Source organism: Uloborus diversus, chromosome 2 (assembly GCF_026930045.1).
Source record: "Uloborus diversus isolate 005 chromosome 2, Udiv.v.3.1, whole genome shotgun sequence".
Classification (NCBI taxonomy): Eukaryota; Metazoa; Arthropoda; class Arachnida; order Araneae; family Uloboridae; genus Uloborus; species Uloborus diversus.
In genome coordinates this window covers 93,705,643-93,720,122 of record NC_072732.1, presented here as the reverse complement: position 1 = coordinate 93,720,122, position 14,480 = coordinate 93,705,643, and the positions used below count along the sequence as shown (strand labels likewise).

At 31.6% G+C, this 14,480-nt stretch overlaps 1 protein-coding gene across 2 annotated transcripts in view; it reads right to left on the bottom strand.

The window, feature by feature from the left end:
• The window catches only part of LOC129235285 (E3 ubiquitin-protein ligase UBR5-like), a gene marked incomplete at its 3' end in the record, with an annotated part of 117,223 nt that overhangs the window by 85,795 nt on the left and 16,948 nt on the right, over positions 1-14,480 (bottom strand). The window contains 5 exon segments of one of the 2 annotated variants that reach the window (XM_054869004.1): positions 1,027-1,164; positions 3,911-4,007; positions 11,186-11,245; positions 14,012-14,198; positions 14,290-14,366. In XM_054869004.1, coding sequence (XP_054724979.1) covers positions 1,027-1,164; positions 3,911-4,007; positions 11,186-11,245; positions 14,012-14,198; positions 14,290-14,366 — 559 coding nt within the window. 2 annotated transcript variants of the gene reach the window in all.

The following is a 14,480-nucleotide window of genomic DNA, read 5'->3' as shown; positions in this document are numbered from 1 at the left end:
ATAATTTACAATATATTTCCTAGTTTATGTATTGTTTCCGGTTTTCTTACAATTTTAAGCAAAAGACCTGCTATTTTAAAGTTGCATAACCAAGTAGAATGACAGTTCGTATGCTCGTTGTACCTTGACAAACAGTATTTGAATCAGTATGCCTCTTCAAGTGGCTTTGAAATGATAGTCTATGTCTAGGAAGAGTACAAAAACGAACAATGAACATTTCCGTTAATCGTCAGGTCATCCAAAAGTGAATGCAATGAAATCCCGTTAAGAAGAAGTCGTTCGTGAGATAGACATTTGATTCGCAGTCAGCAGAAACACAGTTCGGTGATTAAAGTGATGCTTGTTTGTTTCATGAAGAAGAAAAACAAATTCTTTACTAAGGATATTGGTTTGATTTTTTGTGCAAAAATTATTACATGTTTTTTGATCTATATGCAAATAAAATTATCATACAGCAATTTGCACTTCACTTTTTGATGAAAATTTCAAATAAAGTTGCCTAAAAAGTTGAAAAATTTTTTTCAATTTTTTCAGAGAGGAAATAAACCCCTTTGAAAAAAAAAGTTTCTTCTGTTATTTTTTCGGAAATTTTCTGGTTTTTTCTGACGGTTTTCATCTATACTCACTACTAAAAAATGTGTTGCAGTGGAAATATCTCAGTAAAGGAATCAAACTTCATGATTAGTAGTTAGCCATACACATAGGAATATTTAAGGTTGCATTAAAAATTTCATACTTGATAATAATTTTCCAACTAAAACTTGCATTTTATTTGCAGATTACAGACCTTAGTCTCTGACCAAAATGTAAATGATATCCATGTCTAAAAACTAACAAAGAGCACAAAAGCCTATCAGGAGCAGGTTCTTACATAGATTTTTTGCACTGGGCAGAAAGCATGGCCCAAAAATTGGCATCATATAAACATCATTCAATGCAAAATATAACTGTTTGGATGCATTTATAAAGCTATATGGTATGTTTCAAAATAAATTCATAGGGAAAAAAAATTCTTCCCCTTATTACCAGAACGGCCCCGACTTCCAGATCTGTTTCTAAGAGTAGAGTAACCAAACATATCTTCAGAAAACATGGCATCTGCATCAATAATTACACTAGGATGATCTCCATGGATATTGGCATCAAGCAAAGAGATCAAATCATCTGAAAGAAAAGTTAATCAATAAAAGTAAAGAATGAAGAACATATTCTTGCATCCTTAAGAGATTAACATGAGCATAAACTTAACATTTGTGAATTTTGTAACGTAATTAAAATAGTGCAGAGTGAAGTTAAATGTTATACATCATACTTCACAAAATTTCGAGCCACTTAAGTTATGGAGAAAAGATTCAATGACTTTCAAAACCTATTAAAAATCAATAATTTATAAAAGTTCAAAAGTTTTTTTTTTTTAAATTTTACAACCCGTAGTGACTTTGAAAAAAAAAAGACACACACACATGCAATATTATTTAAAAAAATCATGACTTTTATTACTCTTTAATGTGTGTAGCCTCTTTATAATATACAGGCGAGTCCGGACTAATGCAAAGGATGCATTCCAAGGCCCCTCCCGTAAGCCGAAATTTTGCGTTGTAGAAAAAGGTATGCATACGAGGTTTTTAAAAAAAACATACCAAATTCTTCTACACTCTTATAGCAACCCCTCAAACTGCTTTAAGCCATTCCTAAACTACTATACTTTCTTCCATACAGAACCGAACTTTTACTGTCTTTAAAAAAGAAAAAAATATCTGTTTTATTCAACATAAAATATTGTGAAGATGCAAAAAATAAATGATTAATAGGAGAGAGAGATATAAAATAAAGCAGCAAGGAACATACAGTATGTAGTATTAATAAAACACTGCACTATTATAGTACTGTACAGTAGATACAGTAATAATATTTATGCATTAAAAATGAAGATAATGATTATTTATGCACCATGATCAGATCGTTATTGTTATCTAATTTTTAAATACAGTTACTTTTGTCTTTTTTCTATAACGTTTCCATTTATCACAACACCTCTCTTCCTGGTTGCTTTAATCCAAAATACAAGAGCAGCTTCTATTTTCATAACATTTACTTTGCTTAGACATTACTCAGTGAGTTTCAATTTTGAAACTAAGTTCTAAATTTTTACAGACATCTTTTTCCCTGATTTTAAATTGTATATATGAAACAATACTTCACTTCACTTAATTTTTCGCTTGAAGTATACATATGCATTACATAACATATTGAGAAAGCTTAATTTTTTACAAAATAGAGGACATATTCTATGCATGAAATAACAAGTAATTCCAACCATGCATGTGATTACTTTCAAACATGCATAAAAATATCGCAATATACTTACATTACTCTGTTTTACTTTATTTGCAAATACTCATTATTATCAATTTACCACACATGAGCCACAAACTGCTTTTTTGCATTAAGTACAAATTGTAGTATTTTTATTTCCGCATTTTTTCATTTGACATTATTTTCGTTTTTCTCATAGGTGAGACTTTGTCATTTGTAGCAAAAATGATCAGAGGAGGTGTCTTGGGGGAACTCGACTTTTTACGGAGTTCGTCTGCTAAATAGAGGAGGTGTCTTGGGGGAACTCTACTTTTTACGGAGTTCGTCTGCTAAATTTCAAAGATATTCATGGAGTTTAATCTCTGTACAAATAATTTCTTTCTAAATGATGAAAGCATTAGATTAATAGCTGCTACTTTGAGAAAACTAAAAAGATTTGCATTGACCAACTCTACTCCAAAGTATTCCATCCTTAGCAATTTCTTTTTCTCTCTCTCTCACTTTGAAAAAAAGAGTTCTGTTTTTGAATTTTCTCTCTTTTTTTTTTGGCATCTGACCCTTTTTAATTTTCTTTTCTTGGTTGCGATATCTTATGCATCGGTGTCTATTAGAGAAGTTTTTTTCTGATTCCAACCCTGAAGAAGAATCTTTTTGTGCAAATTTAGGTTCCGAAAAATATTTACAATCATCTGATAAAAGTAACATATTATCGTTGCTAGGAATGCACACTCTTGAGGTAAGTCAGACTGTTCATCCAAACAAGAATCAGTTTCAGACTTTGCAACAGTGGTAGGAATAAGTTTTCTAATAAGTATCGGTCCTTTGTGACATTATGAAGGTAATTATGTGACTTGTCACTTCAAGAACATTGTTGTAAAGAAATGTCTATGTTTCAAGAAGGCACATTTTCTGGCATACAAAAGAGTTCCAGCCAAGATTTTGGAATCCACCTGTATTAATCCTTTCACTTTTCAAAACCAAAAGAATTTCACGTGTCCAACGTGAATGCGTGTTCCCTTTTCTGACACTAGCAAAAAATACGCATGTGACCAACAGCTGTTTAGCATTTTCCTAACGGGTCGAAGAACTGCACCTGACCAGCAGATGCTGCTCAAACCCACATATTACAAAGTAATGTTACTGATGACCCTGGCAACTTTCAAAAAACTCTTGTTATATACATTAGATAACAGCAAAGTGAACAAAACAGGGCGCCAAGTTTATTGAGTGGTCAAGATGACCGTAGTCAGTCTTTCTAGGTATAAACATTTATCGCAACTATAATAATCAAACAAAAGAGATAAAATATTTTTTTGTAAAATCTAAATAAATAGTTAGGAAAAGTCAATGAAGGAAAACGAGTTTGAAAATTATCCGCATCAAATATGAGCATTTCAAAACTGCTTGTGGTCAAAATGACCACTTCCGTCTTTCTAGTGTTAAAAAAAAGACAAAGCTTTGGTGAAGCAATCCGATTTTGAAATGTGTAAAAATGGGGACTGACTTGCAAAAGAGGAAAAACAGCTGAAAGGGATAGCATATGAATGTAGCAACAAAGATGTTCACACATTTATGATAAACAATTAAACAGTACCTCCAGGCATATAAGAATCTTGACTATCATCAACATCTTCTCCTTCTTCATCATCTCTACTTAATAAATTATTCACAGCTAAATTAACATCTAAATTCTAAACAAAAACAGGAAAAAACTATTAGTTTTTAAACGTAAAACAAGTAAGAAAAACAACGAAAAAATACCCATTTTCAATTAATAATGTAAGCTACTCTTTAAATATTTACATAAAAATATTTTAAATACAAGAAAAATATATTTCCAGTACCTTTCCTAAATATTTTTACTTCTTTGCTTTTCCAACAAAAATTCTGATATTTTAGATAGGGTCTGGTGGGGGAAAGTGGTCAATGGGGTAAAGTGGTCATTCGTCAAATAAATGACTATAGCTTGGAAATAAATGTTGGAATGAATGTGAAAATTTTATTATAGAGTAAGGCAGTTAGAAACTACATTTTGAATACAAAATTTTACAACTAGCATAATTTTATTTGGTAAAAAAAATGTTTTGTGTTAATATGAAAAGTTTTTAAATCTAAACACCTCTTTTAGCTTCCTTGGGAAATTTTGTTTGTTAGATTTATGAACAGATTGACTGCATAGTCAGGGGTCTGGTCAGAGCAAATTTGGGTCCGTTAACGGACCCTTCACAAAAATCCGATCAACCAAAACGGACCTTTCACAAAAATTCGATCAACCAAAACGGACCTTTCACAAAAATCCGATCAACCAAAACGGACCCTTCACAAAATTCTGGTAAACAAAAACGGATCTTTCACAAATTGTTTATTGAAAGAGCAAATCTCAAATTAAAATAATACAGCATATTTAAAGTTAAATTAGAGGAATCAACTTATACAAAATCAGCTAATTTTGCAAAAGGAAAAAAAAAAAAAAATCGGCACGCTTGTGACGCTCCTGCAAGCCATAAATAATCACTACCGCCAAATAAATATAATGCCTGTTGTTGGTTTCTTTGAAAGAAATTAACAGCTGAAAGTCAGTTTGGTTTATAATTTTGCTTGTTTGTTTTATGCATCGGTGTTGTTGTAAACTTCTTTGGAAAAGCGTCAACATTCTCTGAATAGGCGTAGTAAGCACTTTTCTCCCCACTCATGATTTAATCATCAATAATATACAACAAAATGAATTTAGAACTGCAAAGGATAGTATGGGTGGGGCGGATGTGATCGCTTCAGATAGGGTTACAAAATTTAAACTTATCGCCACTTAGTGTCTGGTGGTGCGATGTTAAACTGTTATTTTGGGAGAAAGTTATATGGGTTTGGTTTTTCGATACTAAAAAGGATAATTAACTTTAAATAAACTTTTATTTACCGTTATTTTTTTCTATAGATGTCTACATTTTGAAAAACGCAATCTTTTTACATCGGATATGAGAATCATATTTTATTCTTTTTTTTTCAATAACTTTGCTTTATTAGGATGTAAATAAATGAAAAGTCTCTTTATTTTTGTAACAAAGCTTATTTCAAGTTTTTAAAGGGGAGTTCCATTTTCTTTTACGAGTCAATAATTAAAATGCTGAATCGATGGTTTATTTTTAATTTTATTTATTTATTTATTTATTTTTGCTTCAACTGTGTCCAGATATTAATGATATGCTTATCATAGGACTCTAAAATGCAATACAAAAAGAATTTTATCAAAAATATTTATTTTACAAGCCGTTTTTATACTTTTGATTCCTTCACTTTGAGGATTGCAATCTCTTTGCATCCGCTGTGGAAATCTGATTTTTCGAATTTTCGATGTTTAGTACGCTTAGTTAAGAGGTAAACAAATAAAAAATTTTTTTTATTTTTGTGAAAATCACAGAGTTTATAAGGTTTGAATGAAACTCGGTGCTCTTAAACAGTGGCTTGGGTTAAAAAGTTGCTGAACCCCTGCCTATTTTTTTTCTTACAGTTATTTTAAATACTATACAAAAAACATTTCTAGTATAATTTAACATGATGTAGAATGGTAGATAAATATTGATACTTGAGGGGTGCCCATCTCCCAGGGTGCGATGCCTCCCCCCTCTCTTCAAATACTAGAAAAACACTCAAGAATGATATTCTCAACAGAAAAGAGAGAAAACACTCAACTTTAAGTGTCAATGATGCAGTTTCCACCATCTCAAGACTCTAAACTTTCGTTTTTACAAGAAAAAAATTTTTTTTTTTAAATTATTTGATTTTTCACAAAAATATTTGATTTTTCACAAAAATATTTAATTTTTCACAAAATTATTTTATTTTTCACAAAAAACGGACCTTGTCAAAAATCCTGGACAGACCCCTGATAGTAAGCTTCCTACATGTCTCAAGAACTCTTACTCATTAGCAGTTGGCTGAATCTCTTTTGGATGATTTTTTAGAACAATTTAAGTAAGATGGGGTAAAGTGGTCATAATATTAGGATTAACAAATATTGTTCTTCTAATGTCACTTAATCGTTAAGTATAAAGCAGATATAAATTAAATATTAATTTCACGTAATACGTATTGTTTTAACAGTAAACGGGGTTAAATATACGAGTATATGCGTATGCATGCGCATATACTCATGTAGGCACGTATATAGACGTATTCACATAAATGCACCAATAAATATGTATATGGGTATCTGCAAATATTTTTAATCTATACAGATATACATTCGATTATACACGTATATACTCGCTTATACTCGTATATGTGTAAACACTTATATAATCAGGTAGACACGAATATACGCGTACGTACTCGAGTAGACACTTACATACAAGCATATGATATACAAGTAAACAGGGTGAGTTTAAACTTTTGGGTTAAATGGGAGGATAAGAAGCAAGAATCATAAGAAGCATATGGTCACAAATACGCGCTACAGTCTGACGCGCTACATGCACGCAAAACCAGAAACTGATGGATGCAAAACAGGTCACAAATTTATATATATATATATATATATATATAAAGGGTGTCCCAAAATTAACGCAAGATTTGAATTTGCCGCTATTTTTGCAATAAATTGTGGGCAATCTTGAAAAAAGAACAATTTGGCAGCTGATTGTCTAGGGTTATTACAAATGGAGCGTTTTCGAATCTATAATGCGTTTTCATTATCGAACAATTATTTGAAAAATAATGAAAGTTTAGGCGGGTCAAGCAGTTTACTGTTATTGGCACTCGATATCGCAATTAGGTAATGCACAGGTGGTTGTGGAATTGCTGACATAGACGTTTGACTTCAAATAACCCCATAGCGAGAAGTCTAATGATGTAAAATCACACGATCTAGGGTACAATTCATATCACCGAAACGAGAGAGTACACGAACAAGAAATTCCTCATGCAGTGATTGAATTGTTTCGCTGGCTGTATAATAGCATAACACTCCATTTTTACTAACCCTAAACTCCCAGCTGTCAAATTGTTCTTTTTCCGTGGCTGCCAACAATTCACAGCAAAAATTGTGGCAATTTCAAATCTTGTGTTAATTTTGGGACATCCTTTATATATATATATATATATATATATATATATATATTACACAACATTTTAGGTCTCAAGAAAGTTTTAAAGCGATTGATAAAATTTGCGGCCTGTAGCTGTAATACATGTGCGTCGCAATCACAAAGCACTCTCTGTTGCAATAACGAGACTTTTGGAAACATTTCATCTGTCGCTGCGCCTTTGTTGCGATGCTTGTATTAGAGCTACTACAGGCCGTAACTTTTAACAATTGCTCAAAATATTTCTTAGACTCTAAAATGTTGTGTAAAATCATCTTTGTGTAACAAAATTGCGATTTGTTTACATCCATCAGTTTCTAGCTTTGTGTGACATGTATGTATCACGTCAGCGAACGTAAGTTCCTTATAATTCTTTGCTTCTTATCCTCCCCTCTCACACTCTTTAGATTTTTGCCCAAGAGCTTGGATTCATTCTGTAAGCACACATGTATATAAGCTTATATACTTGTGTATACATACATGTACTGGTGTATACACGTAAATGTATATATATACGTCTATACAGGTACATAATCGTGTTTGCATGTATACATACATATATACTCGTGCTTCACAATATATATATGAGAGTAGACACGTACCAAACACGCACTGGATGTATCCACGAATTAACTCGTGTATACCCGTATATGTGCGTATGTACACTTATATATGCGTGTATACGTCTACTGTACACGTATATACTCAGGTATGCACGTATGTACTCGAGATACAAGTGCATACACGCATATGATGTTCGTTTACACGTGTATATACACGTACGTAAACGTGACACGTATATACTCGTATAGACACGTATACACTCCTATAGGTTATCACACATACATGCTTATATACTCGTGTATACACACATATGCTTATGCATATACTTGTAACTATAAAAATAACCAAAATATACAAATATTAGGCTTGTTTATAATGGTTTTGCATCTATTTTTAACTATGACCACTTTACCCCATGCTATGACCACTTTCCCCCACCCCATGGGGTAAAGTGGTCATAAATACAAAGGGAAAAGAAAGTGTTATAAAACTACTTAAATCAATATTTATTTTCCTAAAACTCAATGCACTGTGTTCTTTAATAATGCAATGTAAAATAAAAACAAAAAAAGTTTAAATGTTTAAAGAATTTTTTGCATCTATTATTCACATAAGTTGAAAACCTACGATTTTATGACCACTTTACCCCACTAGACCCTATATTAAAAAATATAAAAAATTTATTTTGGTTATTTTATTTGGTCATAAAAAAAGCATGGATTTAATGCACAAAAAAAAGGGAGGGGGAAGGCTGGGTGTACCCACAGTGACATAGTCAAGGGCAGGATCTGTGGGGTCTGCATCCTCCCCAAAATGAGTAAAAAAATTTAAAAAATGAAAAATTGAATTTTTTCACACATATTTTTCTTGTTTGTATACACAAGTAAACTCGAGTTAGAGTACAGATAAGTTTCATTGGACCCCCCTCTGAAATTAAATCCTGGCTACATTACTGTCTACTTGTGGACTATTATTTAGGACTGAGCTTCAAGCCTAAAGAAACCTTGAACTTTTACAGTGGAAATTTGTTTCTGGAAAATCATAGCAGGCAAAGTATTTCTTGTATTGACAATGGCTGTGAAAACTTGCTTCTTGTTTTTGTTTATATAGTTATGATATTCAGGGGTGGTTCCCCCCGGGTACCTACCTAAAGCCAATGGTGAGGCACCCCTCAAATGCCAAAAGAGACCCCCAATATTGGAAACTCCCTAAAGGGAGAAAAATGCCTCAAAAAGTTTCTATGTCACAGCCTGTGTAGCGGCATAGCGTAGGTAGGTTTCTGCTGCTCAGGGGCAAAAACCAGATTTGCCGCTCTCTTACATACTCTTGCTACTCCTCGTATATGCCCCACCCCCCACAAAAGAAAAAAAATGACATTTTTTATATTTTACAGAACAAAAACAGAATTTTATTACCCAAAACATGTTTTACATTGTAATTTAATCTCTTACATCAACAGAAAATATTGTCGATCAAAAAATTCTAATAAATATTTTTCAAAATTTATTGAATGATGAGAAATAATATTTTCTTAATAAAAATATTTTGAACAACATGATCTAAAATTGTATATACTAGTAGTATTTCCAAAACCTTATATTAAAAAGAAAAAAAAATACCACACAGATACATACTATACTTGAGAGTTTTTTTTCTTTTTAACTTAAAATTTTTAATTTTCTACTTTTCATCAATGAAAAATCTTTAGCAACACTATCAATGTTAATTGTATCACTCGTTTCTATAAAATATTACATAAAATGTCGTAATATAAAATGACCCCCTGAATCCAAAAATAACCGTTTCCCCCTATTCCCCATTCCGTTTTGGAGTTTTGAAGATAATGCCGTTAACCATTATCATCCTTCTGAGGGACTAGAAAAAATGTTTTCTCTCTTTCTTCCCCCTACAAAATCAAACTGTATGCTCGCTCCCACCCCCCCCAGTTGAGAAAGTCCCGTGCATGCCACTACTTGTAACACATTTCAATAATCAAGACTTAGTGATAAAAATTAATGCTTAGTGATTCTTCTACCATTCATACAGGGAACTTATTATATAGGAATCAAAAAAAATTCTTTGAAAGGTGAAAATTTAACATTAAATTTTCTAATAAGAATACAGATTTTCTGGTGTCGAAATTTTATACTTTTTTTTTTGCAGTGATTTGATCATCTATTGTGGATGCCAAAATATGTGCAAGCATTACAGTTATTTTATGTCTACTCCAAGTGCTCTTAGACTTCTTTAGTTATTCTTTTTTCTCTTGTTCATTAAATATTCTACAGAGTTAAGGTTTATATACACTATGGATTGCTTCAATGATACATGATTTTATTCTACAAATCTTAAGTAATCAAGTAAATTAGGTAGTAAAATGAAGTTTTGGCTGAAATATGCTTTTTGGGCTATTTTGAAATACATAAGAGAAAGAAAAATAAATAAAGACAACAAACTACTTGGCTTTTTTCTACACATAATTATAGAAAAATTTAGTTGGCCTGCCTTGTATATCTATTTACCTAATGGGAAAAGTTGCATTGATTAAAAAAAATGAAAGAATAAAAACTAATTAGCAAATTTAAATTTAGATTAAAAAAATTTTTGTACAAATTTATGAATTGGTAATTTATTTCAAAAGCTTTACCGGTTATTTTGCAGTGATTGGATTTTATATTTTCCAATAATATGTAAAATTTATTAAAAGATTTGGGAGGGAAATGATTTAGTTAAAAAAAAAAAAAAAAAAAAAACGTTTCAAACCGTGGTTTAAACAAAAACAATCCTGTCACAGTTTCACATTATCTTTTAATGTAACAAAAAACCTTTTTATCTAAAAATACTACATAAAAAAAAATTAATATCTCTAAATTGAGAAGCGGTAACATTATTCCAGTTAAAATTTTCACATAATTTTTTTTTTTTGAAATCAATTTGCAAGGAAGACAGCTTCCCACAAACTAAGCTAAAGCACAAAGATAATATATTAAGTAACTAATTGACTATATTAAAAACTAACTTTCAACAACGAAATAGTTTCTGCAACTACACTAAAAACCCTGTAACATTAAACAACTCAGCAATGACAACTACTTTTTAACAGCAACAGAATTATTAGAACTTAATGAAATTGACAACATTGCTAGGCAAAAAAAAAAAAAAAGATAATTGCTTTTCAATAAAATTTTATGAATAACTTCACTTAAAAATTTTAAAACTATACTTACTGTTCTCTGTAATTCTCTTAAGATCAGATTACGAGACTTTCCTTGAAGTACAACCTGTGCCTAAAAAATAACAAATGTTATAGCAATATGCTAAATAGATGAGAATATCGTCATAAATTGAACAAGTTGGTTTGTTCGATTAATTAAGGTAACACTACTACTAAAAGGTAAGGCAATATACTAAATAGATAAAAATTTCATCCTGAATTGAACAGGTTGGTTTATTTATTCAATTAAGGAAACACTACCCCCCCCCCCCTCTTGCAGAGGCGTGGCTACACTGTCTGCCGCCCAGGGCCGTTCCTCAATCTGCCACCCTTTTGGTGGGAAATAGCTAATACATTAAAGAGCCAAAAGCATTTAAAGTAAAATAATATTACGATTTTAATAAAGCAGAAAAGAAACTTTTTCTTCATATTTTTCTTGCAGAAGATAAAGAAAAGGAATTCAGAGCCCTACCGAAAAAATCCAAAAGTGAAGTAGTTAAGTTAAAATTCGGAATTTTAGACAATTTGCAGTAGCGCTAATAGAAAAGAGGCTTGGAGCTCCCTCCAGATTGTTTTTTTTTTCTTCTCCAAAATTAAAATCAGTTTTATGCTTTCCTTCGTGACATTAGGGGATCAAGGAAATTTTCTGAAATTTAAGTGTTAAAAAAGCAATTTTGTGCTGTCTTTGGATATGTGAAGATACTGTATAAAGTTCGGGGGGGGGGGGGGGATGTCCTTAAAGTTTTTCAACAAAACTCAAAAACACATAAGGCTTGGTGTAAGGGCTTCCAACAAAGACTGGATTTTCCTCCCAAAATATTTTCAAACTTGAAATCAATTTTAGGCTGTATTTGATAACGTTAAATAAAATAGGAAATGTTCGGGAGCTCTCTGAAAATTTTTCGATGCCGAAGTTTCAAGAACGCAATCATAAGCTATCTTTGGTGGTGTAAGTGGGGGGCCAAATGTTTCCAAAAATGTTCTCAAGTCAGAAAGCTCTCCCATCTCCCCCTGAACTAGTTTTTGAAAATGACATCCTTAAAATGCGACTTTAGCGGTTGTTTGACAGACAACGTTATGAGAGAGAGTTCGGAGAAGGGGCGTCCCACCCGAAATCTTTTTTCGAAATTGTTGTTCATTTTAAGCTCTTCATCATTGCGAAAAAAAAAAGGCTGTGCGGGTTTCCCTCAGAAATTTCTACAAATGAAATTAGGAGCCAACAGTGATGACGTTAGGTAATTTCGTGTGTTTGTAGGATCTCGGCGAAGACACCTCATTCCTATATTTCACTTTTTGATTTGAACTAATTTTCGTTCAATTTTAAACAGTTCAGAAAAAACTTAACATTAGCGCCTACGGGGAAATTCCAGGCAATTACGAACTTAGAGGCGAATTTGCTTCGAACAAACTCGTAGGAAAAAGCTTTTGATGAAAAAAATTTATATAAAATATTTTTTTGATTTGAACAATCTTTTGTTGTTCAAATCAAAATTTTGAACAGTTCAAATCCCTTAACATTAGCGCCTACGGGGGAACTGAAAGTCAAAGTAGATTCTGCACTTGAAGGCAGATTTACTTCAAACAAATTTTGTTGGAAATAGCTCTTGACGACAAACTTCTGACTCCGAGAATTTTGGTGCACCTGACTCCGAATCCATTCCATGACAATTAGTTGGACTCCGACACTGACTTCCTAGTTTTGGCAAAAATTTATACACGGAGGAAAAATGACCGACTTGGATTCTTGGCTCTATTCGACTCCAACTCCTTAATCCCAAAATGAGATTGACTCCAACTCTGTAGCAATGGTTTTTAACTATGAAATATTTATTGTTAATATGACTTATTTTTATTTTCACTCAAAGTTTCAATTTATGTATTCAGTTTTCGGCAGATAAACTCAAAGTCTTTTATGTTTCAACATTAAGATGTGCGTAGACGATTTTTTTTTTTTTAACATTGAAAATTTCTTTAAGTTGACATTTTATTGTTTTTATTTGTTTTGGAAAGTATGTGAATTCATTTAAAAAAGTATTTTTTGGCAATAGGGGAAAAACAAACTTTTTTTTTGATATAATGTACTCAGTTTAACGAGCTTATTTTATTTTTTTTTAAATCGATTAAAGTTTTTTTTTATGGAAAAGAGTGTATAGCTGCTTTGTTTAAAAGGTGTTGCTATTTTATTAGTTTGTTTTTTTATTCATTTTTTTTACGTATCTAATTCTTTAGATGAGTGAGGCATATTTTATTCCTAGAAATCGGCTTAAAATATTAAAAAATTATGTTTGAAACAATTTGCAATTTTAGTTATTTTAGAGAATATTGATCAGATACTAGAAAGTAGATAAGGGTATACCGGAAAGTAGGTTCGTTTAGTTCTAGATGGAATTTCTTGTTATTTCTGTCTCAATATTTTTTAAACTATCAATAGTGTACGAAAGATATAGCAACTGTTTAACTGCAATCAAATTTCTATCATAAAGCATTTTACATCTTTATTAGGTGCAATATAACACAATAAATTTTCATGCATTATAAGTTTGAATACTTTTACAATGTACACCCATACGCTCTTGGAAGTTGTTTTCATATTTTGAGTCAAATTCAATAAAATTAAATAAATAAATTTTAAAAAAATAAATTAAACTTTAAAAAAAGGTGGTGCACAAGGCTCTGTTTTGAAATGTTGTGTGTTTACTACTTTAACTTTAAACTTTAACAGAGGGAGACATTTTAACAACTATTTTCCCTAATCAGAATCCTTGTTAGAAACTGAAATCTTAGCAAAAAAAGTTTTATTTACAAATACTTGACGTCCTCAAATAACTAAAATTCATACTTGAGAAATTAGTTCTTCTGGGACATATGGAGCTGGAACTACAGGCCTAGATGAACCCATTATTACTCCAGCACCACGACCTCGGCTATTAGTTGTGCGCATGATGCGTCCTCTATTCCGGGGAGCTGTTGTTCTTGTAGTTGAACTGGAATTGCTAGATCCCTTTAGGTTTAAGCTGTAAAGAATGCTAAATTGTATTTCAGTAAGAGATATAAAAATCATAGTGAATATATAAATATTTATACAAAACAGATTGTTAAGTGTGCAATTATACTCACGCCTTGGATGCCTCATTTTTGCTTAAGTCAAGACGATCAGAAACAACTGAGAATGCAAGGCGACAGATACGTCCATCCTATGAGGGATAAAATCACAGGTTATTCATTTATTACAACTTAAAGTGAGACTTTTGACACAAATTACAATTATGTGATCTCAATTGTTAATGTATCAGTCAATACTGTATCAA